The 27,890-nt window shown below is 38.7% G+C and overlaps 1 protein-coding gene across 1 annotated transcript in view; it reads left to right on the top strand.

Moving 5' to 3' along the window:
• The window catches only part of OTC (ornithine transcarbamylase), a 75,598-nt gene extending 48,733 nt beyond the window's left edge, over positions 1–26,865 (top strand). Inside the window, exons 5-10 of the mRNA XM_056131209.1 lie at positions 1,359–1,512; positions 6,290–6,412; positions 12,649–12,702; positions 12,782–12,931; positions 15,632–15,769; positions 26,447–26,865. Of these exons, the coding sequence (XP_055987184.1) occupies positions 1,359–1,512; positions 6,290–6,412; positions 12,649–12,702; positions 12,782–12,931; positions 15,632–15,769; positions 26,447–26,506 (679 nt within the window). The 3' untranslated portion in view covers positions 26,507–26,865. The remainder of the gene's footprint in view (positions 1–1,358; positions 1,513–6,289; positions 6,413–12,648; positions 12,703–12,781; positions 12,932–15,631; positions 15,770–26,446) is intronic.
• Positions 26,866–27,890: the final 1,025 nt, after the last annotated feature.

The raw sequence follows: 27,890 nt of genomic DNA, 5'->3' as shown, positions 1-27,890 counted from the left end.
GCTCAGGTCCCGCTTAGTGGATTCTTTGTGTGGCAGAATGTCGAACCCTTGCTGACTCTTTCCAGAGAAGTGAAGAGCCACTCAGAGTGCAAGGACTAGAGCTGAAGAACTTCTGAGGCTCAGGCTTTGCAAAGTTCATTGCTGTCTGTGTCAGATCCAATTCATTGAGAAGCACTCCAAGATGGGGTTAGATGTGGAAGAGGTTGATTGAGGGAAATGTGTAGTGCTGTAACTTTGGTGTATGAAACTATACCAATAACAGTTTTGTAAACCATGGTGCATTGAAACAAAATGTAAAAAATAGTAAATAAAGCCACAGAGCACAGAGACTGGGGGTGGCGGGGGAGAGAAAGAGATATGAGTACAACTTTAATTGAAATGGAAAAAAATACTAAAGGAATTGAAGGCCATCATAGGCAGGAGAGCCTTCAGATCTCCATATAGATTTGGCTCTAGTGATAGGAGAGGGATAAAGATTAGGACACTAAAACTCTCACACTGAGGTATGAGAAAGTCTTGCCCAAGCCCATGGGAAACTGCAGGGCAAAGGTTACCCATTAGAGAAGTTCCAACCAGGCAAAAAGACCCACTTCTCATATCTCCATTCTGCTCTGTAATAGTATGGCCATAGCCTGAGAGTGAGTGTGGCCTTGATTGGAAAACTCAAGTTTAACAGTTGGTGACTGTTAGCTAATGGCACTCCTTTAAGATCTTGTGGAATGATCAATACGTATATCTCTCTGTCAACCACACTAGCCCTTGCAATTTCATAGTAAAAACATGTATGTTTCTGTGGCATGAAGAAAAGGAAAATTATCCACATGCAAGAACATCCATGTTTGGTTACCTTATTTTTGAGCTTGTTTCTCTCAACTTGACCAATTGTCACTTATCAATTAAAACTCATCATCATGAATGTGGAACCCATATTTAACTTCTCTATAAATTACAGTCAAATCAGTGGTCACTGGACAAGACATGTTCAAAAGGAACATTTAAACCCTGTAGGAATACTTATTTAAGGGGCTGGAGAGATGGCACAGCAGGCAGGAAACTTACCTTGCATATGGCTACCTGGGCTCGATCCCTGACACCACATATGGTGGTTCTCAGAGACCTGCTAGGTTGATCCCTGAATCCAGAGCCAGGAGTAAGCCCTGAGCACTTCTGGGTGTGGTCCCCAAATAAGAAAAAATTCACACCTGCCTATTAAATATTAACCTTCAAATATTTTATGTTGACAAGCAATTGTTAACAATAAAAACTCATTCATTCGCATTTTAGTACTAATTATGATAATTATTAAAGAATTATGAACCATGTCTAACTTAGATTGCCTTTTTCTTGGTTTGCCACAGTGTGTTGTCTAGCATGACAGATGCGGTATTGGCTCGAGTATATAAACAATCAGATCTGGTCACCCTGGCTAAGGAAGCATCCATCCCTATTGTCAATGGGCTGTCAGATTTGTACCATCCTATCCAGATTCTGGCTGATTATCTCACTCTCCAGGTGGGTTATTTTATTTTTTTAATCTTTTCGTCTCACACATGAGCAAAATCAACACATTTTTGCTGATTATCTCTAAATGGAACCATTTAAATCATGGTCTTCTTATTTATTTCCGAAATATCGTCTTTGCAAAAAATGGTCACATATGTGTGCATACTAGATTTCCATGACAAACATTGTTCAAAACAAGATTATAAAATCCTTCTGTTTGCAGTTCTATCCCTAATCTCTTTTAGCCTATTCTCATCCTCTTTTCTTCCTATTGCTTTGCTTTTGGGTAACACAATAGTTGAAGAGGGAAAGCTGGAGCATACAGAATAGAAAGGTTTTATGTGATTCTACATGCATTGTGACTTGTGAGTAAAAACTGATGTAGTGTGCTTTGAATATTTAACGTGGCAGAAATCACTTTTTGAGAAGAAGATACTTTTATATAATTTTTATAATATGTCTAAGATAACATTGGTTGTCCTTTCTCCCTTGCTACAGAGAGCTTAGGTTTTTCAGGTGATACCAATCACAGTGCTCCTGAAGCACCTCCATTACTCTGTGTTTATTGGAATGTAGCTCTAAACATTTTTAGGATAACATTGGCATGCCCTGTTTCCCTTGCCACAAGGAACTCAGGTTTATTACAGTGCTCCCAAGGCACTTCCATTCCATTATGTTTATCTGTAAACTCTTCCCTATGCTCTCCTCCCCAACCAGTTAATCAGCTTTTCTCCCTAATCAGACTCTGTTAACTTGTAAGATCAAATTCCTCAGAGATCTATGATTTTATATGTATGAATGAAATATTCCCTTTCTCCTCTCCTTATGTCTTTTGAATAGTTTACTTTAAAGCAATGTCCTTTTTGTATAGATACAGGAAGACAGTTAATATTATGCTTTTGTAACTTGGGATTTAATTGCCTTCGAATATTATTCACTCCCGGGCATCTGTTTTCTCAACTTAAGCCTCCTAGCACCCCAAAAGCAGGGTACCAACGAGGGACTGAATGGACCCAGGGCAAGCTGTGAGCTACCCTGGCATCGAAATGGGCCAGGCCAAAGTGCCATGATTCTTAACTATAAGTTAAGAGGTTGATCATGGACAAATGCTGTCGTGATCCAAAAGTAACATCGAGATTAGGACCCTGCTAGGGACAGGAAAGACGAATCTGGCCTGAGCACTGTAGTTTGAAATTGAGATGACCCAGAAGAATGATTCTATAAGCTTAATGTATCTCTTACTGTGTCCATACTGTAACACTGTAGCGCTGTTCTCCTGTTGTTCATTGATTTGCTTGAGCGGGCCCAGTAACATCTCCATTGTGAGACTTGTTGTTATTGTGTTTGACATATCCAATACGTCACAGGTAGCTTTCCAGGCTTTGCTGTGTGGGTGAGATACTCTCCGTAGCTTGCCAGGCTCTCCGAGAGGGGGGGAGGAATGGAACCTGGGTCAGCCTGCTGGCGCATACAAAGCAAAAGCCCTACTGCTGTGCTATCGTTCCAGTCCATACAAAATGATTAATATTATGAATGTTTATCTATTTGTTGGACGAAGGAGAGGAGAAACACACCCATATTTGCCTTAGGCCAGTCATCTTACTGGATAAGAATCTGTCCTGGAAGTAGCTTCCCCTGAGAGAAGGAGCTTACATCCGCTGATTGTTTGATGATACATATGTGTAATTGTTACCCCAACCCCTCATGCTGGGGGATTTAACTAGACTGTAAGAGTGGGCTGGGGGGATCCAGATTCCAGAGCCAGAAAGAGAATGAAGAGGGATAGAGGAGGAGAATGAAGTAGCATGGAGGAGGAAGAAGCAGGAGGAGGAGAATGGAGAGGCGAGTAGAATATACTGAAACTGACACCAACCAATTTGGCCCTCGTTCCTTCCTTCATCTTCCCATTGCCATGGACCTTCCTGGGGTGGGGGAAGTGGCCCGAGACTAATGAACGCTGTTGGCGGGAGAGATAGAGCTGCTGCCCCCTTTTGTTTTTACACAAATATGATTATTTAATAAACTGATTATATAAGACTAAAATGACAAACATGCAGAATTTATAGAATTAAGGCTCAAATTTAGCCCCGTTCCCTAAATTTGGAACTTATATAACTTCAATATATTCACCTTATTTGGTTATCCACAGCCAACCTACATTCTTTTGACATTTAGAAACCTGACACCATAGTTTTTGTGAAATCAGAGCAACCTGTGTAGGTCCATATCACTTCTGACTCAGTTACTACACGTGTAAATATGAGACTAAGTTCAAAATAAAACTCTTTGTTGATGAGGATATTAGTTCCAAGAGGATTTTATCTAAACACCAAAGTAGCTGTTCACAGATACAACTTTATAGCTATGCCAGATCATATAACGTTTCCTCCTGGAACATTATTATTACTAGATTAACACATTCATCAAAAGATAGTGAGATATTTTATTCACCACACTGTCCCCTGCAAGACCTGGTATGATGCTTTTATATAGAACATTCAAAGCAGGAGCTTAATGAATTCTACGCATATTAATTGCGTAGAATCAAAGTCGTATGGACTTGAATTTGGATCCAAATTTAGCTACTTAAAAGATCTGGGATTGGGGCTGGATCAATAGTACAGCAGGTAGGGCATCTGCCTTGCATTCAGCCGACCTGAGTTTGATTCCCAGCATCCAATATGGTCCCCCAAGCACCGCCAGGAGTAATTCCTGAGTGCATGAGCCAGGAGTAACCCCTGTGCATCGCCAGGTGTGACCCAAAAATCACTGTCACTGTCACTGTCCTCCCATTGTTCATCGATTTGCTCGAGCAGGCACCAGTAATGTCTCCATTGTGAGACTTCTTGGTACTGTGTTTGGCATATCGAATATATAACAGGTAGATTGCCAGGCTTTGCCATGTGGGCAAGATACTCTCAGTAGTGTGCTGGGCTCTCTGAGAGGGGCGGAGGAATTGAACTCGGGTTGGCCACGTTGGCTGTATGCAAGGCAAACGCCCTACCCGCTATGCTATCACTCCAGCCTGACCCAAAAATAAAAAAATAAAAATAAATAAAAGTTCTGGGATCTCCAAATTCCTTAGTCTTTCCCTTCTTTAAATATTATATTTATAAATATATAAATACAGAAAATTTGTAAAACTCTGGGCTGGAGCAATAGCACAGTGGGTAGGGCGTTTGCCTTCCACACAGCCAACATGGCTGACTTGAGTTCGATTCCTCCGCCCCTCTCGGAGAGCCCGGCAAGCTACTGAGAGTATCTTGCCCGCACGGCAAAGCCTGGCAAGCTACCTGTGATGTATTAAATATGCCAAAAATAGTAATAACAAGTCTCACAATTTGTTGTGAGATGTTACTGGTGCCCGCTTGAGCAAATCCATGAACAACGGGAGGATAGTGCTACAGTGTAAAACTTTGAGACATGAAGTAAAAGAAAATAAAGCAATTATCTGTATGCCCATGAGGTTTGTCAAATCTTTACAATTTTATGCTGCTTTAATTTATTTTGGGTGGAGGAATTCTCAAGCAGCAATTCTCAAGCTCAGAGGGACACCAGGCTCACGAGTGGTGCTCAGGTAACTATGCAGTACCAAGAGTTGAATATGGGGCCTCAGCATGCTAGTCATGGACTCCAGCCCTTTATAGTATCTTCTGGTACATTTTTTGTTTGTTTTGCTCGAGCGGGCCCAGTAACGTCTCCATTGGAGACTTTGTTGTTACTGTGTTTGGCATATCGAATATGTCACGGGGAGCTTGCCAGGTTTTAAAATATTTAAATAGAGTTTAAGTCCACTGTGTAACTCTCCATGAACCCATTTCCTTTCACCCCACCTACAATTTATTATCCTGAGGTTTGTTTTTATGATTTCTAGGCATGTGTTTATACTTTAACTACACTTGTCTATAAACAACCTAGTGGTCATTTTGTGGGAATGTCTTTGAACTTTATATAAATATGAAAATATTCAAACAACCACTTCACAATATTTTTAAGGTGTACCATATTTCCCCTTTCTTAAATCAAGAAATTAAGTTCTATAAAGACAGTGATATTGGAAATCTTGGTTCATCATCATATCTCTAGTACCAAAGAGAGTGTCTAGATGTAGCTGGTGCTCGATTTATTGAATTAATGAACAAAAAATAGATTCAAATTACATGTATATGAAAATAGGAGTTTCCTTAGAGGTCATGGGATATCTTGGTTTAAGATAATAGTATGTTTTGCAGGGCCAAAAAGATAGTACACTAGATGTTTTCCTTGCACACGGGTTCAATTTCCAGTATCCCATATGGTTCCCAAGCACCTCCAGGAGTGATCCCTAAGAGCAGAGGTAGGAGTAAACCCTGAGCATCGACAGGAGTGGCCCAAAAAAGCAAAAAATATATGCATATGTTTTACTATTATTTGTATTTGGCTATCCATTCATGTTATTAAATTTCTCTGGGTAATGCAAAAAAATTAGTTATCCAGTCCAAAAAAAATTGAAATCTACATGATGACTATTTTATTTTATTTTATTTTATTTTTTGGTTTTGTTTTTCAGGACTACACCTGGTGGTGCTAAGGGTTTACTCCTCTCCCTGGGCATAGGTATCACTCTTGGCATTGTGCAGGGGACCATATATGGTGTTGGGGGTTGAACAGGGGTTGGCTGAGAGCAAAACCTCTTATACTCTGTACTATCTCTCTGACCCCGTGACTTTTATTTGGATCTTATTAATTGTCTTACAAAAGTGAGCTTCCTCCCAGATATTAATCTCATAACTCTTTGCCTTTTTAGGAACATTATGGCTCTCTTAAAGGCCTGACTCTCAGCTGGATTGGAGACGGAAACAATATCCTGCACTCCATTATGATGAGTGCTGCAAAATTTGGGATGCACCTTCAGGCAGCTACACCAAAGGTGGGACACTTTCTTCCCTGAAACTAACCCCCTTATAAGGCCATCCCAGATTCAATAACACAGTAAAAACAAACCTCTATTCATTCATTGAAAGTATGTGTGGTCACAAAATTTAGGGTATGTTACTAACCATGTAATTATAGTGATCTAGCTTTTTGTGTGCCCATATTTACATGGCTATGCTAAGATAGTCTTTGCTGATGCCTTTCAACCTGTGAGTTACAAGTTAAAGGCATGTCTGAATGGTCCTTTTGAATATTCTGAAACTAGCCATTATGTTGATTGGCACACTTGTACATTACCACAAAGACTGAAGGAACAATAAAATCCAGAAAGCAAAGAATTCCCAAGACATGGGGAGGATGCTAACATTTTTTCTATTCGGTAGAAATATGTCAATCTAATGTGAAGGTCTTAGTGATGGTATCCATGTCAGCCTAGTATTTCAAAACACAACTCCAGGGACTCTCCAGAACTTAAACCGTGAGTTCCAGAAGGCTGGGATGAAGGCTCTGCTTATTTCCTACCCTGTAGCTAATGTCTTACAGACTGTACACGAATCATAGTTTTTTTTTTCATAGGTCAAATATTTTGATACAGAAGAAAATAGAAATAATTGTGAGAAGGGTAACTGGACTTTTCAAGGATAGAGTTAAGAGGGAGATAGTCTTCACAGTCTCTTCTTTTATGTGGTTTAATTTTTTAACATATCAATGTTTTACCTACTCAATAACATAACTATGTAAACACATCAAAATGAAAACCTACAGAGCCCTCTAGAATAAACCCTGTGTTAAAATGCACCAAGCCTCAAACAAAATAAATAAATCTTGTAGAGGATTAAAATTGACCCTGTAACGGGGCTGGAGTTATAGCATAGCGGGTAGGGTGAGACCCAGATTCGAGTCTCAGCATCCGATATGGTCCCCCGAGCTATGCCAGTAGTGATTCCTGAGTGAGTGAGCCAGGAGTAACCCCTGTGAATCGCTGGGTGTGACCCAAAAAGCAAAAAAAAAAATTGGCCCTGTGAAAGACCCTATGAAATATCTTTTAAAACAATTAGTTTTGAATGGTTCTCCTAGAACTTTTCGAATATCCTCATCTCTTCTGAATTCTTTTCTCTCTTGCATTTCTTCCTCACTCTTAATATTGTATTAGGAGTCTTTGGAAGAGAATACTTCCATTAACAGAAATTGTTAGAGAGGCCAAGTACATAATAGAATGGATACTACTGTTAAGAGATGACTATTCATTATTATTTTATACTTATTTGTTTCTAACCAATTGTGAGTTTGCTGACAAGAATCACTGCTGTGGTTCACTGTGGAAGATAACTAGAAGTGAATGTGCAAGGCCTGACTTTTTCCCTGTATGCTTATTGAGATTACTGTGTTTATTTGTCAACCACTAGTGCCATGAATTGCACAATATGAAAAAATAAATATATGAACTTATCTGTAAGGAAACACTTGAAGCTCTTGTATACTCTGCACCCTGTACCAATGTCTTAAGCTATATTTTCCATAAACATAGCCTGATGAAGATTGATGAACTGATGCTCTATTAAGGAAGTGCTCCTAAATGAAACATGTAGGGTAGTTTATAAGGTAGGGATAGCAGGGTATAGAAAATTGATAATCTAGGCAGATTTCCATTTACAGTTACCAAATACTCAAATTTATTCAGGTCTAAGGGAATTCCAGGGGACATGGGACTCAGTGCAAGTCTTGAAAAATCTTGACAAAATGAGGTGACTTCGTCACCCTAGTGACATGTCAAGCACTGTTCCACAGAAGGAAGATTCAACCTGATCCTACAGGTGAGATTTTGAGTATAAATTATACCCTAAATAATGGTCGCAACCAGAGGTAAGGGAAGTATGTTTTCATTCTTTGAACCATTGGTCATTAGTCAGGAGCAGCAAGAGAAAGTAGGAATAATATCATTTGATACTTCTGGCTGAAAAAAAAACTAATCTAGTAACTAGAGGACAGTCTTCAGAGAAGAGCTAGTGAAGAAGGTATTAAAATCACAGTGAAATAGAGAAGATGGAGCTGAAAGTCTATAAAAGGATGCTCTAAAGGCATTGGCAGGTAACACCAAAAATATCTATTGTAGTCCAACAAAACTCATTTCCCTAGTGTTCTTACTGAACTAGTATAAGTTACCAAACCTCCTGCCCTGATTTATTAGGTCGGCCATACTTACCACCAACTCGATGCTACCAAATTCTCTCACAGTTCTGAATACTAGAAACCTAAAATTAAGGTGTTAGCAGAGTACACTCTTCTTAAAGTCTGTAAGAAAGGATTCTTCTTTGTCTCCCCACTGCTTATAGCTCCAAGCATCCATTGACTTGTGGCTCATCACGACAATCTCTCTCTCTAGCTCCTTTTTTTCTGTGTCTCTCTACATAAACATCTCTTCATCTATGAGGATATCGGTTATATTAAATTTAGACCCACCCTAATCCTCGTCTTAACTAATTACATATGCAAAGACCCCATTTGAAAATAAGCCACATTCTAAGTTAGTGGTTGAGCATGAATATTTGGAGGACATTGTTCAATAGGATACTTGCCATAGAAGGAATCATAGGCTTAGACAATAGCATGCATTAGAAGTCACCCTGTAATAGTAAATTTCGGGAACAAAAAGATGACTTACAATAGATAATTAATTCTCATTCAGTACTAACAGAAATAAAGGGTCAGATCTGTCATTGTACTTAAGATGGTTTTTCACTTTATGGGAAGGGTTAGCATACTCTAACTACAAGTATAGTTGGAAGAAAGACTCCATTCTAATGCAAACTATTCTTACATTCTGCTTTTATAGATTAAACATACATTGACAATAATTGTCTCTTTCTATAAGATGTTTAGGAAAAGGCTTTATTCTGTTGGAGAAATATATTTTTAAATATTTTATTATGTGTCAAGGATGTATTATTAATATCAATGGGGAAAATCCAGTATTACAGAGTAATTTTAGTATTGTTCTTATGCAGAAACTAATTTAAATGATAAAAGATCACTAAAACATGCTTGAATGTTGGTGGGAGTAAGAGTTTTGTAAAAGTCTTCTGGAAAGCCTGATAGTACAGAAATTGTTCCATCAATTTGTAAGCAGACATATTTCCTTTTGAGATAAAACTAGGAGATTTATTGTAAATTTGCTAAGCACTGAAAAGTTTCCAAGGCCATAATTAATCTATTTCCCCATTTTCAACCCAAAATAACTTAAATGTCCAAGAAAACAGAATTTAGTCCATAATTGTAAAATCCCTTCCTAAACTATTGATGATAATGAGTTTAACATTGCCTAAGTGAATATTTAGACTAAACTGGGTTTGTTAATCACCTTTTCCATCTGCTTTTAAAATTTATGTAAAAGCCAATGGATGATTTAATATAGAAAGCTGAGCTGTGAGTAAAGAATCCCTCTTTGTATTCTCAGTCATGGCCCAGTGCATGCAAGGTTGGGTGATTTTCTCATTTCCAAACCTAGCTGTTGGTTCTCTAAATACCTATTGATTTTTTCCCTCTAAGAATGATTATACCTAGGGAATGTAAAATCTGATCTCCAAAGAGAAGCAAAAAATAATGCAGGGTAAGAGACGCATTGGATAATAGCCCAGTCTCTACCTTTATATTTATTAGTATGAATGATCACAATGTTATTGTTAATTTTGCAAAGCTTTGTTAATTACTTTATTTAAATCCTGATAAATGAACTCTAGAATTTATGGCTATTTGTTTGTGGTAAAGCTGCTCAAGATGTCTAAAGCTGTTAAAATAAAAATCTAAGTAGTTTCTTTAAGAATTTTATACTGAGTGGAGGAAGTATGAGAGACATTCCTGTGCAAATAAACAGTTCCAAATGAGTTAACTTGAACACGCCTGTCTTGGGTTGAGGTTCCCAGGAAGAAGACTCTGAGATGGAGTTTATCATGCAGGATGTGCAGGATGTTTATTAGGGTGTACCCTTGAGATCAACAACTATGGAAGGGAACGGAAGGAAGCAGAGTGGACAGAGGGAGGAAAATGAGTTTCCAGGGACAGCCTCAACTGACCTTCTAAGAGTTCTAGACTTAGTTGGCTATTTAGATCTGTTTTGAGTTGGCAGAAGAGAGCTATATTTTCATAGTCTCCTGTCAATCAGTCTATGACTGTGGGTTACCCCGGAAAGTGACCTTGGATGACTCAGCTCTCTGAAGCAGTCTTCCAGTAGCACACCTGACATGGAGGAAGAAGTCTTTTTTTTTTTTGGCTTTTTGGGTCATACCCTGTGATGCTCAGGGGGTTCTCCTGGCTCTACACTCAGTAACTACTGCTGGAGATGCTTGAGAGACCATATGGTATGATGGGGATAGAACCCTGGGTCAGCCGTGTGCAAGGCAAATGCCCTACCCACTGGACTGTTGTTCTGGCCCCAAGAAGTCTATTCTTGAAGGGGGAATGGGTCATATACCACTGAATCTACACAGCCCTACTGAATATTTCAAAAATCAATTCATAACTCATAAAGTTGAGAATTCCGGAAAATTAGCAAGATGAATAACAGCAAGGTTAATTATAGAGTTTGGACTGACAGGATGGTGGCTCTGGAAGTGAGAGCAGTCTAGAGTTTTGAGAGCGGAAGAGTTTACACCTTCCACTGAAGATTCCCAGGAGTGAACAGAGAGAGAGGTCCTCGAGGTTGAAAGATTCTTACGGCCGGAAGGGGCCAGGCACATTCAGGTACAGCAATAAGATTAGCTTTCCTGCAGCAAGATGTTGAGAATAATTTAAAGAGACAGACACAGGGGACGTCAGTGGGTAGCTTTCATACCTTTAATCAGCTTCAACTGAAGAAACAGTAAGCATTCAGAAAAAAAAACAAGCTTGCTATGGTATACACAATAGATGGGAGGGTGAGGAAGGAAGAAGATGGGCTATCTGTGAGGTACAGACAGTTTGCAGGACATTAGCTTTGCCCAGAATGTCCCCTCACTTAGAGATGACACAAGGTGAGAAATCCAATAACCTATATTTGGGTTTGCACAACCCTGATAGTTTGACTCCTTAGATTTGGTGACCTAAATGACTCTCCTAGTTCCTGAGCCCACTATTACCAAGCCATTTCAGCAAAAACAGTGTGCTTGCTGTATAAATGCCATCTCCAAACAAGTACTATGTGTTCAGAACGTTGGCTGGTGAATGCAAAAGAATAAGATGTGTGTATGTGGGCTGTTAGTCTTTAGCTGGGGAAGAGTGGAAGCAATCAGAGAGGTTTTTCTGAAGAAAAAACATCTACTCTGGGAGCTGAGAGCATTACCCACATGGAGTAAGTGGGGAAAAACATTTCAGACAAGAAAGCATTTGAAAAAAATAGCTCATGGAAATAAAATGACTGAAAAAAAAAAGAACAAAACTAACTTTGCAGACTTGGTGGAAATTGTGGTGGATACTGGAGAAAAATAAGGGGGAGAAATGTATCATTTTCATGGTGGGATGGCTAGGACTAGGATTTGGGGATTGAAGATCTGATACACACATATCAAGACATGAAGCTGAAATTCCATAACCCCTGGAATTCCGTAACATTGTAAACCCAAGAGAAATAAATTGAAATAAAAATAAAAATTGCATGCCAAAAGACACTGAGATGAAAACCATGTGATTGTAGAATTATGTATATGTATAAAATTATGTAGAAGTATGCATATGCTAGGCTGTTAGAACAAAAAGATTTGCCATGAGGAAAGAGGCCAAAGATAAGGGAAAAGCAGATCAATTGTTTTTTGTTCTAAATTGGGTAAAGCTCTAATAAGTTTTGAAATTCTAGATGTGAAAAATCATGTTCTGCTGACTACGGTGGGGCTATGATGGAAGGATATTGGGTGTATTGTTGAAAGGCAAATAATGCACTTATAAGAAAATATATACAATAAAATTTCCATAGGGCTGGAGCGATAGCACAGTGGTAGGGTGTTTGCCTTGCGTGCAGCCAGCCCGGCCGAGAGGGGTTCGATTCCTCTGCCCCTCTCAGAGAGTCCGGCAAGCTATCTCATCCGTGCAGCAAAGCCTGGCATACTACCAGCGACGTATTCAATATGCAGAACACAGCAACAACAAGTCTCAAAAAAATTGGAGAAGTTACTGGGCCCGCTCGAGGAAAATGGATGAACAACGGGAAGACAATGTATGTTTGTTCAAAATTTCCAAATAACAGTAAAATTTTTCCCCTTGCAGGGTTATGAGCCGGATCCTAATATAACCAAGTTGGCAGAGCAGTATGCTAAGGAGGTATGGTCCTTATGTGTGAAGTTCTAACTGCCTTTCTCTGTCCTCTGAAGTTGGTTAACTGGGTGCTTGTGTATGCTAGAATGGTACCAAGATGACACTGACAAATAACCCTTTGGAAGCGGCTCGTGGAGGCAATGTATTAATTACAGACACGTGGATAAGCATGGGACAAGAAGAGGAGAAGAAAAAACGGCTCCAGGCTTTCCAAGGCTACCAGATTACCATGAAGGTACAAATTGACGTCTTTCTGAAGGTTCAATGAATTCTGTTTATAAAGGCTGGTACTGTCTAATCACTTATTCACTTTTGGGAGAGGAGACTGCCCTTTTCTTCCTCATAAAGGACTCACTGACTGCATCCCCTCCAGGATCTCTCTCCTCCTGAAGATTGGCAGTGTAATCTGGAATACAGGATTCTTTTTGTCCTGAATGAAGAAATTTGAAACCCAGACTGAAGAGTAGAGTAGGCTTTTCCCTTTCACAGCAAGAAAGACATTGAAATTCTTAATTTTTTCAACACATTCGGTTACTTCTGTTGCATTCAGTGTCTTCTGATTTAGGAAAAACCCACAATTAAGTTCTTCAGCCTAGTTCTTGACTGTGTTTTTCTGAACACTCCTTATATTTACTTTAGTTTTGCTATCTCTAAGGTGCTCCCAGGGGAACCCCCTTCTGACCTGATGCCTTTCATTAAGATCTGAATCAATGATCTTTCAGTCTTGAGCATGCCTTAGAATTATCTGGAGGAGCTTTAGCACACAGTTGGCAGGAAACCTTCTAGGGTTTTGGATTCAGTCAGTCAAGGGCAGGACCCAAGTATCTGCCTTGCTACCAAGTTTCATTTGGCAACCAATGTTCTGCAGGAATACCATTGTCAGCAAAGCAGTCAATCTGGACTGAGAAAGGGGTTAAGTATTATAATTGATATGCTACTCATAATAGCATATGCTACTCATAAAGCAATGTATAAAGAGGAGTTCCATGTTTATTTATTTATTTTTGGTTTGGTGGTGCTCAGGGCATACTCCTGACTCTTGGCTCTGCACTGAGGTGCTCAGGAGACCACTTGGGGTGAGAGGGGTACAACCCAATTGATTCCAGGTTGGTTGCATATAAGGCAAGTGCCCTAAACTCTGTGATACTCCTTCAGTCCCCCAAGTTCCTTGTTTTGATAGAACTAAGTTTGGAAAAGAAAAACAAATGTCTTTTCTCCTTCCCTTTGAAGACTGTTCTGAGAGGTAGCCACTGTTGATCAGTTTGATGAATCATTTTGCAGATGTCTATTTCCCCTGTACTGGTTTTCCAACAGTTGCATATTAAATGCATTTTTAATTTATTTATTGGCTTTGGGGATATTCACATTCGATAATGCTCAGGGGTTACTCCTGGCTGTGCACTCAGGCAGGCTCAGAGACCAAATATACGATGCCAGGGATTAAACCTAGACTGGCAGTGTTCAAGGCAAACATCTTACCTGCTGTACTGTCTCCAACCTCCTAAATGTATTTTCTGATTATTTTTTTCCATTTAGCAAATTTTGTATTTTCTGCCCACTCATTCAAATGTGTTCATTCTTTTTAATGGTTGCCCAGAATTTCAATGTGTGAATGGACCATAATGGATTCAAATGATTTCCTGTTGATAAAGTAGATTATGTCCAATTATCTCAATTACAAACAATACTGTAATGAACATATTTTGTGTAAGCACTATTGGAGAAACAGATATTAGAATTATTTTGGGGTGAAGTGGCATGTACGTTTTAAAATAGGGCAACTGTTGGTAGATTGTCCATCAAAAAATTTGGGGGGTCTCTACACCCTCTCCCTGTTTTTGTTATTTAGATTTTTAAATGTGCATTTTTATGATTATTAATAAAATTAGATATCTTTTCATGTTTATTGAATAATGCCACATATTTTTCTACAAATAACTTGCATATTCTGTACCCATTTTCTTTGTTTCTTCCCCTCTTATTATTGGCTTTAGAGCTTCATTATGTGTTATGGATAATGCCCTGTCATATAATGACAAATATTTTCATGGACTATTTTAAATTCCCTGCAGTTTACTTCATACTTACTTTGCCCCAAATTAGCATTTTTTTCTGGCGACATTATTATTAGCTATGAAGAACAATCAAGTCTCTAATGTAGTACTGCTTCAAATATTATTCCCTTTTTATGTTGCTTTAATAGTATTTAGATACTTAGAAGATTTTGAACCTAGAACTAGGATGGAAAATAAAACAAAAATTTAGTAAAGAGTTATTTTAAGGTAAAAAAGTATGTGGGAATATCGTTTTGGATCGGTAAGTGAATAATGGAAATTAAAATGTAATTTTCAAAATTAATTGTTTGAAAAAATTGATATAGTAGATTTGCATTAAGAAAGAAATGTCTAGTACATAATACCCATAATCCTGTTTAATACATTTCTATCACAGTATTTCTATTCAAAAATTGTTTTGACAAGTGATTATATGCTTTCAGTACTTAGTTACATAATTTAGAGATAAGCTTAAATAAAACATAGTCACATAAAAACAATGTATATGTAGGGGCATAAATTATGACTTTTGCTATAACTTATTACACTGCTGGATTTCTTACTGAAATGTCTATTATCCCACTAGACAGAATACCAGAAAATTGAGTTAGCAGTTTAATTTAGAGTGATGAACATCCAAATAAATTCCAAATAAAAACCGTTACATTTTATAAATTGAAAATATCACATACATTTGTCCTGAGTGCATTGAGCTAATTTCCTCAGTCTGCCCCTTTATCTCTCCTCTGTATTGATATCTGGCTCCAGACCCTATGAGTTTTTAAATATTAAAGAAAATGTGAGTTACATGTAATAGCCCAAATTTAGTTTCATTCCTGTCACTTTCCACCTTATCTTTTTTTGTTCCATCTCTTTTTTAGACTGCTAAAGAAGCTGCCTCTGACTGGACATTTTTGCATTGCCTGCCCAGGAAGCCAGAAGAAGTAGATGATGAAGTGTTTTATTGTCCACGATCACTGGTATTCCCAGAGGCTGAAAATAGAAAGTGGACAATCATGGTAAGCAAGAAGTGGGAATGGAGGATAAGGAATTCTTGTGTGTGTCTCCAACTTGTTATTCTTCTTCTTCTTTTTTCTTTTTGGGTCACACCCGGCGATGCACAGAGATTACTCTTGGCTCTGCACTCAGGAATTACCCCTGGCGGTGCTCAGGGGACCATATGGGATGTTGGGAATTGAACCCGGGTTGGCTGCGTGCAAGGCCCTACCTGCTGTGCTATTGCTCCAGCCCGAACTTATTATTCTTGAGCCTTTTGGTTAATAACTTGCAGCCAAGATGATCCAACTCTATATTACTTGGTCATATAATATTTGATTTCCCCAGAAATTTCTCAATAGGTTACTATTGCTCACTAGCATTCCTTATTATTCTATATTTTAATGGAATCAAACTGATCCCCCTCCAAATGTATCTATTATGATTTGCAAATTTATTCATAGTTGAATTTTAGGCATACAATGGTTCAGCACCAATCCTACCAGTAGTGTTAACTTCCTCCCCCAGTAGCCCCATGTTCCCTCCCAAACCCCAGACTGCCACCTTGACAGGCACCTTTTTTAAGTTTGGTTAAGTGTATCTATTTTAAACAAAAGTCCTACTGCTCTTGATGAGTCTGAATAGCAGTCACTATTATCTGTCAATCATTTAAAGTTATTTTAGGCAGCACCATGATTTGTAATACTGCTAATTGTAGGGTTTTATGCACAAAACATTTCAGCAACAAATCCTGCACCATAATGTCCACTTCCCTCCACCATTGTCCCAGTGTCCTTGCCCCTTATCCCACCGTGCAATTCCTCCACCTCCATGGCGATGGCAAGTTTCCTACCATAGTCCAATTCTGTTTCTGTTGCCTCTGAGAATATCCCAGACAAGGGAGAGATCATTATGTATCTGTTCCTCTCTTTCTTAATTTTCTGAGCATAGTATTTTTCAAATTCATTTATATAGCAGAAAATTACATGATTTTCCCTTTTCTCATATCCAAGTGGTATTCATTGTGTATATACACCATAGTTTCTTTATCCAGTAAGATGTTCTGGACATTGGATTGTTTCCAGCCTTCAGTTATTGTGTTAAAATGAACAAAGAAGCACAAATGTCTTTTCTGAATAGAGTTTCTCAGCCCTTGGATAGATTTCAAGAAATGGGATTGCTGAAAGCAGTACTAAAGAGAAAGTTTGTAGCTATTAAGGCAACACCAAGAAGAAAGGATTCAAATCAACAATCTAACCTATCAGCTACAGAAACTGGAAAAATAATAATAAATGAATCCCAAACCAAGTAGAAGGGGTGAAATAAAAATTAGTAGAATTCAATGATATAAAAAATAGGAAAATAATACAAAGGATCAATGAAACCAGGAGTGTTTCTTCAAAAGAGTACAGAAGATTGATGAACACTTAGCTAATCAAGGGAAAAAGACCAAAATAATAAATAGGATTGGAAATGATAGGGGCGAAATTACAGATGATACCTCAGAAATGCAAAAAATTCATGAGGCTACTGTGAACAACTTTATGTCACCAAGTTCAATAACCTAAAAGAAATGGATAAATTTCTAGAATCATATGAATTCCCAAGATTTAACCAGAGGGAATACAAAATATTTTATTTATTTATTTATTGAATCACTGTGGGAAAAGTTACAAAGCTTTCAGGTTTAAGTCTCGGTCATGCAATCATCAAACACATTTCCCTTCACCAGTACTGATTTTTCACCACCAAGAACCCCAATATACCCCCTTCCCAACCCTCCCAATGCCTGTGAGGCAGATGAATTCTAGTTAACACTTTATCTACTTTGATTAGATTCATTGTTTCGACAAAATATGCACCATTATTATTTAGAGTTTACACCCCAAAATCAGACCTGCTGAAAAGGCATTGTGAAATAATTTGTTTTCTACAGCTGGTTACAAGAACCAAATGATGTCGCAGCCGCGTGATTTTGAATTTCTAATATTTTACTTACTAAGCCTGAAGTATTTCTGCCGAGAGTCAGATAATTATAAGATTGGTTTCTGTGGCTCTAGAGCCATGGCTGTGCCGGAGAGTTGCTCATGGGGGGCAACTCATGATGACCTCGGTAGGGCATGAAGGACGAGCTGGGAACGCCCCCCTTCCCATGAGATTTCAGTCGCCCCATCACGACCAACTCATACCTAGCTTTCCAAAGAGCTCTAAGGTGGCCACCATCTTGCTGTCCAGAAGGGAATACAAAATATTAATAGATAATTTCTCAAGCAAAGAAATTGAAACAGTAATTAAAAATCTCCCTAAGGTGACTGGAGAGATACTTCAGTGGGCAGAACACTTGCCAACTCAGATTTGATTCCCAGCACCCCATGTGTTCACCCAAGCACCACCAGGAGTGATTCCCGAGTTCAGAGCAGGGAGTAGACCCAAATCCACAGCAATAAATTCTCCCCAAGAACAAAGCCCAGATCAAGTTGAATTCACTAGTGAATTCTATCAAAACTTCGAAGAAGACTTAGTGCCTATACTCAAGCTCTTCCAAAATATTGAGAAAACAAGAGTCCTCCCTAATAGCTTCTAGAAAGCCAATTTCACACTAATGCCTAAAATAAACAGATACTACTAAAAAAAAGAAAATTATTGACCAATGTCTTGATGAACATTGATTGAAAGAACCTCAACAAAATCCTAGTGAACCAAATTCTGCAACATATAAAAAGATTATATACCATGGTCAAGTGGAGTTTATCTCAGGATGCAAGGGTGGTTCAATATAGGAATCAATTATCAACAAAAGGTAAGATAAAAATCATATGTTATATCAGTTCATCTTTTTATTTTTATGTGTAGAGCATTTCCAGAATTGAAGTAAAACTAATATGAACAAATTGTTCCCTTTAAACTAAAGTCATCAATTTTATATTCATCACTGTTTTGGAAAATATTAACAATTTCATTTTTCAGTTGTACAATAGTCCAAATATCACATTATCTGAAATCCAGAATACGCACATGCCATATTTTCCCACCATTTTAAAACTGCTCTCAGTTTACTATATGAGACAGAATCTTACTGGCAAACAATAGAATCCACACTAGGTAAATAAATGAAAAGTGATTTATTGAAAAACATTAAGCAATGTCCAGAATCTCTAGTGATAAGGACTGCAGTAAATCACACCCAGATAACACATTCAGGGACAACGCAAGGAGGAAATTTGCCTCCAAAACATCGTGGCTCCTTTGTAGTCAAACACTACTGAAAAAACCATCCATATATAGCCTGGTAATAAAAATGCTTGAAATTAAATGTTAGCTATTCTGTTATAAAAGCCGCAGCTAAAGTAGATACGTTCACCTGCATATGTATTTGAAGATTCAGTCTCTCAGAGGATAACTCCCACTTCATGCTGTTCATTTATGTATACAAGTCTTGATTAGATGCAGCTGAATGTTGTACCTAGGCTCGAGTTGCAAGGGGGTCTGGGAAATGTAGTTTCCAGCTTTCGAAGTATAGAAAAAACAGATGGAAATAAGTATCTTGCTCATTAACTGTATAATCAATCCATAAATAGAGATAGGGTTATTAGAATCACCAAAAATATATTTGAAAGATTTTACTGAAAAGATTTAGTATAATACTTAATACAATTAACTGTTAGCATGATTATTGTTAATTTGACACAGCGACCAAGAGAGACTCAAAACTTCACTATTGTTTGAAAGTCTTCACCAATGTCTGTCCCAAGCAGTTCCTAACATGGGAACCATGGCCAGGGTCTATGAGAGGGCTCTTGGCTTCCCACAAAAGTCAACCAGGATTCCATTTGCCAAGGAAAGCTACATTTATAGAATACATCTGTCATATCTAGTAATGACACAAATGACTTTATTTTTTATTTTAATTTTTTTAAATTGAGTCACTGTGGAATACATAGCTACAAAGCTGTTCATGATCAGGTTTCAGCCATATAATGATCCAACACCCATCCCTTCACCAGTATCCATTTCCCACCAGCAATGACCTCAGTTTCCTCCCGCCACCCGCCCCGACAGCCTACCTCTATGGCTCTATGGCAGGCACTTTTTTAAAAAATTTTTATTAGTGAAACACCATGAGGTACAGTTGTAGATTTACAAATTTCTGTGCTTGGGTTTCAGTTATACAATGATTGAATACCCATCCCTCCACCAGTGCCCATTTTCCACTACCATGGATAATATCCCTCCCACCTCCATCCCCCCCATCCCACCCTGCCTCTGTGGCAGGGCATTCCCTTTTGTTCTCTCTCTCCTTTTGGGTGTTGTGGTCTGCAAAAGAGGCATTGAATGGCAAACATGTTCAGTCCATAGTCTACTTTCAACATGGCAGGCACTTTCTCTCTTTCTTTCTTTCTTTCTTTCTTTCTTTCTTTCTTTCTTTCTTTCTTTCTTTCTTTCTTTCTTCCTTTCATTCTTCCCTCCCTCCCTCCCTTCCTTCCTTCCTTCCTTCCTTCCTTCCTTCCTTCCTTCCTTCCTTCCTTCCTTCCTTCCTTCCTCTCTTTCTCTCCCCTCCATCCCCCCACCACCTTCCCACCTTTTGGGGCACTACGATCTGCAACAGATACTGAGAGTTTATCGTATTTGTTCCTTTACCTATTTTTAGCACGCAGCTTCTATCCAGAGGGATCATTTAATGGCTTTATTTTTACTGTACATTCCAGCTTGCCAACTCAGAACCCTTTGCCATGCCTGCAGGCAAGCCACTGGTTCTAAAGCTTTCATCAGCATTTGAATCACCAATGCATCTTGTTAAAGTACAGATTTAGAGTCAGTAGGTCTGAGATAAGGCACCAGATTCAGCATTTCTAGCAAGACAATGCAGATGCTGCTGCTCTTTGAACCCTCATATAGAGTGGCAAAGATCTAGATAACCAAAAGGAAATTGTGAGCTCCCAAATCATGTACCTCATCAAGAGACACAGCAAAATATTTTCCTCACAGTCTATTTTCTTTTATCAGAAGATGATTAGAGTTACAAAGCTAACTCCACTTAAACCCATTTAAACCATTTCTCTGTAGAAACTAAAGGAGGGGGCACTAAAAGCCTTTTTTACATTACCACTTATGAAGAGACTTTGAACCTGTGAAATTTTAAAGAGCTTATTAAACAACACCTTTGCATCCATTTTACTTCATGAAATTAAGTATATAATATACACATAGTTGAAATGTTTGCATGGATATACAGACATAGATACATACCGACCTATATATCTATATATCAATTTCTATATATCCTGATTATTCAGTGAAGCATATACTTTAACTAAAACAAAAGATCAACCACATTAAAATAAAGTTAAAGGATCTAAAATTGAAAGACTAAGTAGAAGACTTGAGTTCCCTAGCTGTCTTTAATGTTAGTCACCTGTGTCATCTTTAATATTACTTCTGCAGATTCAGGTGTCCAACATACAAAATAAGCAGATCAAGCTATAGAGATTGCATGCGATGTTTAGTCTTAGGTCCCTAAACTCATCAACAGACTACTTGAAGTACCATGTTCAGAAGGTTCTAAGCTGGACTATGGACTAAATTGGAAAGACAGAATGTCATAATACTCTACATTGATTCTTCAAGGGAGGTGACAGCACACAAGCTGCTCAGTCTATCTTATTTTTGTTTAGGGCAGGGGCGGGGGCACACCCAGCTATGTTCAGGCTTTATTCCCAGCACTGTGCTCAAGGATTACTCCTGGCAGGATTTGGGAAACCATTTGTGGTGCCAGGGATTGAACCAGGTCAGCCTATTCCAAGGCAAGCACCCTACCAACTGTATTATTGCTCCAACTCTGGCTATTTTTTTTTATCTTTCTGAGCGAGATTATTTGAGTTACCATTGAATGAAATTTATTTCTTGCCATATACGGAGCATCTTCTGTCAGGCCTTAGAGATTAATAACAAAAACAACACTGCACAGTTCCCACGCTGTCTGTAGAAGCATCACATTTTCAGGTGCAGTAAGACCTTAGAGAATATCTATACTTGATCCTTACTTTGTGGGTAAAGATATAACACTTTGTTTATTTTCACCGGCATTTATAGTCTTAGTATTGTTGTATTCGATTTTTCTGGGATGTTCTAAAGGCACAACACAATTTTTTTCCTTCATAACTTCACTACCCAATATAGTAACTACAGGGCATGGGTACCAATTTAAATTAAACGTATTCATTAATTATAAGATTTTTTCCATCTTTTTATTTATTTATTTATTGAATCACTGTCATGGGTAGCGGCAGGAGCGCTAGCACAGCGGTAGGGCATTTGCCTTGCACGCAGCCAACATGGCCGACCCAAGTTCGATTCCTCCGCCCCTCTCGGAGAGCCCGGCAAGCTACCGGGAGTATCTTGCCCGCACGGCAAAGCCTGGCAAGCTCCCCGTGACGTGTTCAATATGCCAAACACAATAACAACAAGTCTCACAATGGAGGCATTACTGGGCCCGCTCAAGCAAATTGATGAACAACGGGAGGACTGTGACTGTGTGACTCATTGAATCACTGTGGGAAAAGTAACAAAGCTTTCAGGTTTAAGTCTCGGTCATGCAAATATCAAACACATTTCCCTTTACCAATACTTATTTTTCACCACGAAGAACCCCAATAAACCCCCCCTCCCAACCCTCTCATTGCATGTGAGGCAGATGAATTCTAATTAACATTCTATCTACTTTGACTAGATTCATTGTTTTGACAAAAGATGCAACATTATTATTTAGAGTTTACACCCCCAAATCAGACATGCTGAAAAGGCATTGTGAAATAATTTTTCTACAACTGGTCACAAGAATCAAACAATGTCGCGCGGCCACGATAGCAGCCACGCGATTTTGGATTTCTGGTATTTTACTTATTAACCCTGGAAGTATTTCTGCTGAGAGTCAGATAGTTATGAGATTGTTTTCTGTGCTCTGGAGCCATGGTCATGCCGGAGAGCTGCTCGTGGGGGGCAACTTGTGACCTCGGTAGGGCGTGAAGGACGAGGCGGGAACGCCCCCCCTTCCCATGAGGTTTCAGTCGCCCCATCACGACTGGCTCATACCTGGCTGCCCACAAAGCTCCAAAGCGGCTGCCATCTTTCTTTCCAGAGGGAAAAAGGCAGAAGGGACCAACACCCTTTGCCCTCTGGGCAGGCATGGTGGCGTGGATTAAGGCATAGTCCATTCACTTTTCTGCTGCAAGCTGCTGGGCTCTGCATTAAGTCCTTGTGCTTCTGGAGCCTATAATATAAGATTTAAGCTTCATTTCTTCAGACACACTAGGCATCTTTTAAGTACTTATAGCTAAATGTGGCTGGCTACACTATGTGCCAGCCGCACATGCTATGGGAAAGGGCAGCTCAGACCGAGGAGGGAACACCAAGTAAAGGGTTTTGGGAGGACTCTCCCAGGATGGGAGATCCATGCTGAAAGTAGACTATAGACCGAACATGTTTGCCACTTAATGCCTCTTTTACAAACCTTACCAACCAAAAGGAGAGAAAGAACAAAAGGGAATGCCCTGCCACAGAGGTGGGATGGGATGGGGATATGGGAGGGGTGTGAGGGTTACTGGGATCATTGGTGGTGGAGAATGGGCACTGCTGGAGGGATGGGTACTCGATCATTGTATGACCAAAACCCAAGTACAACAATTTGTAAGGTCAACAACTGTACCACATGGTGTTTCACTAATAAAAAATGTTTAAAAAAGATAAAGAATGATTTCTACATTCAATGTAACTACATTTAAAATCAGGATAGAATAAGAAAGGAAAGGTGTTATTGGGCACATATTTTGAGGTGCCCATTATGGCTTATGTAAGGTCTGTAGTTAAGTAGATCAGGGAGTTTGTTCTGAAAGATTAAAGCATTTTAAAGGGAAAAAAGTGCCCTTTTAGCACTCAGATTAGCTTTTTAAGACTTCATGCTGTGTGATTTCCAGCAGCGCTGTTAAGAACACTCTAGTAATCATATCATTTCTCCATTTTGCACAAGCCTTTAGTTCCTTTGTCTAAAATAAAAACACATTCTTTCCTCCCCACAAGAGTTACCTTTGTGTTTTAAAAAGTTTTTGATCCACACCCAGCTGTGCTCATAGCTTACTCCTAGTTCTATGCTCAGAAATCACTCCATGCTTTCTTTGTTCAGGGACAACATATGGGGCGCTGGGGATCAAACCAAGGTTGGCAGCAGCCACTATTTCTCTGAGTTTATTTTAGTCACTGTGATATGCACGGCTTCTAATGGTAGGGTTTCATTCACAAAATGTTCCAACACCCCACCCTTCACCAGACTGTCCACTTCTCTTCACCACGGTCCCTGTATAGCTACCATTACACCCTTCACGGTAAGCTTCCTACAACATAATACCAGTTCTCAGTTTGTTGCTTTGGGAATTTGTTACTTTCTTCCTATGTTTCTTTATACCCATATGAGAGAAATCATTCTGCATCTGTTCCTCTCCTTTTGCTTAACTTCACTCAGCATAATACTCTGCAAATCCACCTTCATAGTAGTAAATTGCATGATTTCATCTTTTCTTATAGCTGAGTAGTATTCCATTATGTATATGTACTGTAGTTTCTTTATCCAGTCATCAGTTCTTGGACATTTGAGTTGTTTCCATTTATCACTATTTGATATTTTATTGTTTATGTGTTACCTGTGCCTACTATAATGAAAACTCCCTTAAAGCAGTGATCTTCTCTGTATAGCCATCTCTCCCAAATATCATTTTATATAAATGTTGGTCAGAAAAACAAAAATCACAACTGATATTGAGCTGAACCTTATTAGAGGATCTGTTTCCTCATAAGTCATTTTCCTAAAGATCACAATTTTCAAGAATCCATTGGCAATGATCAGTGACACTTGCTATAATGATCTTTATTATACTGAGAATGGTACTTGTTAATTCCCCAAATATGTTGCTCAATACGTATTTGTAGACTGAAGACAATATAGAGTATTGTTACTAGAATATAGACTTTGAAAATGAGTTTAAATTTTTGATTTTGGCTCTCTGAGTGATCTGGAGCACATGTTAAGCCTAGTTAACTCAAATAAAAAGAAAAGAAAAATGGAAACACACAACTTACAAGGCTATGAGGACTAAATGAGGTTAACAGGTATCTGAGCACAGTGGTAAAGGTCTAGGACAAGCAGGACAAACAGGTACAGATGTACCTCTATTACCACTCAGGAAAATTCTTATACCTCAGTTTCCTCATCTGTATTTTATATATCACTTAGTACTAACACAGCAGAAAAGAATATTAAATGACATGAAGCAAGGTCTCATATGTGGTAAATGTTCAGTAAATACATCAAGAACACCTTTGAAATTTAAGACCAGAGCTCCTAAAATGGGTGAGAAGCACATGCATAGCATACTGAGAAACAAAGAACAAGTACCCAAAAGACAGAGGGGTAAATTGTCTCTTAAGAGTAGAGTCAGTTGAAACCTGACCATTAACAGCTTTATAATTATGTATCTCACAGTGATTTTATTAAAGGAAAAGAGTAAAGTCAGAGGGTCTGGAACCATAGTACAGTGGATAGTGCATTTGCCTTGCACGCAGCAGACCTGGGTTCGATCCCTGGCATCCCATATGGTCCCCTAAGCACTTCTAGAAGTGATTCCTGAGTGCAGAGACAGGAGTAAGTCCTGACCACTGCCAATTGTGGCACAAAAATAAAAAGTAGAGTCAGAAAAGCCTGGGTCCAAACCCAGTTCTGTACTATATATCATCTCAATGATTGCTCTCCATACAAGATATCTATACAAGTGTCTCTATTTTAAAGGTTGTTGCATTAAATGAGATAAAGCACGTGAATTGCTCTCTAGTTTACCCTGTGCTTGGCAAATGTTTCCTAACTGACTAACACATGATAAGAAACTTAGTGCACACACTGTCCCATAATAAACACACAATATATATCTGTCAGTATTGCATCTGATTACCATTGTCGCCTCTGTAAATACTGGCATGAATAAAAGTGAAAATGACAACATGTGCATGATAGTCAAAGGAGAAGCTGTCCTTTTCGCTATAAGTTAGTGCTCTTTCAGGAGGATCCAGATTCAACTGGCAGGCATTATTCATTAGTCTAAATGATTTACTTTCATTACTACATATTTGATTAATTCCTGGGAAGGATTCTCTTTCTCTAAAACCAACAAATATGGAAGTTATACTTATCAGAAAACCCAATCAAGGCTACCCTGTGGTATCTCATTGCACTAGTCCTGGTATAAGACTTACAGAAGCTCAGTGTTTGTTTGTACAGATCTAGTTCAGGCTTATCACTCTTTATCACTCTTCAGTCAGATGCTCTTTATGCAAATAAAAGTAGATATTTGTTGAGAATTGTCCCCTTATATCTTTAGGAGAACACTTTTTGTTTAGGGGCCACACTTGGGGGTTACTCCTGACTTGATGCTCAGGAGCCTACCCTGGAAGTGTTTGGGGAGCCATAAGGTACTAGATATTGAATCAGGACCTCCCGCATGCAAAACATGTGTTCCAGCATTTTGAACTTTCTCTTTGTCCCAAACAAACATATTTTAACCATCGGGCTTCAAAACTACAACCTAGTTCTCTTCCGTAGGTCTTAAAAAAGACTTTTTCTGATGGTCATACCTCTCTTTCTTTCTCTTTCTCTGTTCCAGGCTGTCATGGTGTCCCTGCTGACAGATTACTCACCTCAGCTCCAGAAGCCAAAGTTTTGATGCTGTGATAATAGTCAAAGAGAAATGCTGTTCTTCAGTAAATGATTGAATAAGTTTATGGGGGAAAAGGACAAGAGTCTAAAAAATAAATCTTGATACATGGTGTAGGTGAACACTTGACATTGCTTTGCCATTGCGAAACCTGCCTGAATCTCTTATATATCAATCACACCATAGTACACAACCTGATTTGGTTTAAACTCTCTGAAGTTCATAATCTTTGATTTACATTGAAGTAGCATGATAATAATCATACACAGTTGCTTTAACTAAATATAAAATAGTGTGGTTATAGCACATGATGTCTAAGTCATTACTTGCACTCTATGCTTATTACCTTAATAAACTGTTATCCATAATATTTTTTTGTTTGTCTTTTGGGCCACACCTCGTGATGTAAAGGGCTTCCTCCAGGCTCTGCACTCAGGAATCACTCCTAGAGGTTCTCAGGGGGCATATGGGATTCTGGAGATTGAACCCAGCTGGGATCTGTGCAAGACAAACACCCTACCTGCTGCAGTATGTCTTATACTATCGCTCCCATGCTATTTTTAAGTAAACATTTACCAGGAAGTCAGTTTCTGGTAGACTTATGGGCAATATTTATATCCCCCAAGACCAAGAAGGAAACCAATTGATTCCTGTAGCTGATGGAGCACAATTTTCGGGCCAGAGAGGCAGATAAATATCCACTTATGGAGGTGAACAATAAGATCCTTAGAAAACAACTATAAGTAAGCCCAAATTGTGATGCCGTACTACTTATTTGTGGGAAGGAAGGCTCTTTACAAGCACTTATCTCCTCTTCATAATGAATACTTAATGTAGCAAGCCTAAGAAAGCCTTTGTGAGCAAGTGGTAAAACCATGGATGAGTGAAATTTTTGTAGTTCAAAGTCTCTGACCAGCAGCAATTTAATTTTTTTTTATGTTTGCACTTATCATGTGTCTACTTACACCACTTACTGGATATAAATCTGCAGCATGTCACATTTGGTCTACTTTTACCCTACACTTCTCTTCAAGAGAATCATACTTACATTGGAAGGTTATTATAATGAAATTAAAGCTAGATGTTTCTTGCGAGTGACCTGCATTTGTATTATTAAAGTTTTATGACATATTTTGAGCATTTTCAGTTATAATGCTGAATAACATCAATGGAACTTTAAAAAATTACTGTAGTTTACTGTCACTGTCACTGTCCTCCAGTTGTTCATCGATTTACTGGAGTGGGCCCAGTAGTGTCTTCATTGTGAGACTTGTCATTACTGTGTTTGGCATATTGAATACATCACGGGGAGCTTGCCAGGCTTTGCCATATGGGCGAGATACTCTCAGTAGCTTGCTGGGCTCTCCAAGAGGGGCAGAGGAATTGAACCCTG

This window comes from Sorex fumeus, unplaced genomic scaffold (genome assembly GCF_029834395.1).
Source record: "Sorex fumeus unplaced genomic scaffold, SorFum_2.1 ptg000086l, whole genome shotgun sequence".
In the NCBI taxonomy this organism is placed as follows: domain Eukaryota; kingdom Metazoa; phylum Chordata; class Mammalia; order Eulipotyphla; family Soricidae; genus Sorex; species Sorex fumeus.
This window is presented reverse-complemented; position numbering and strand designations above follow the sequence as displayed.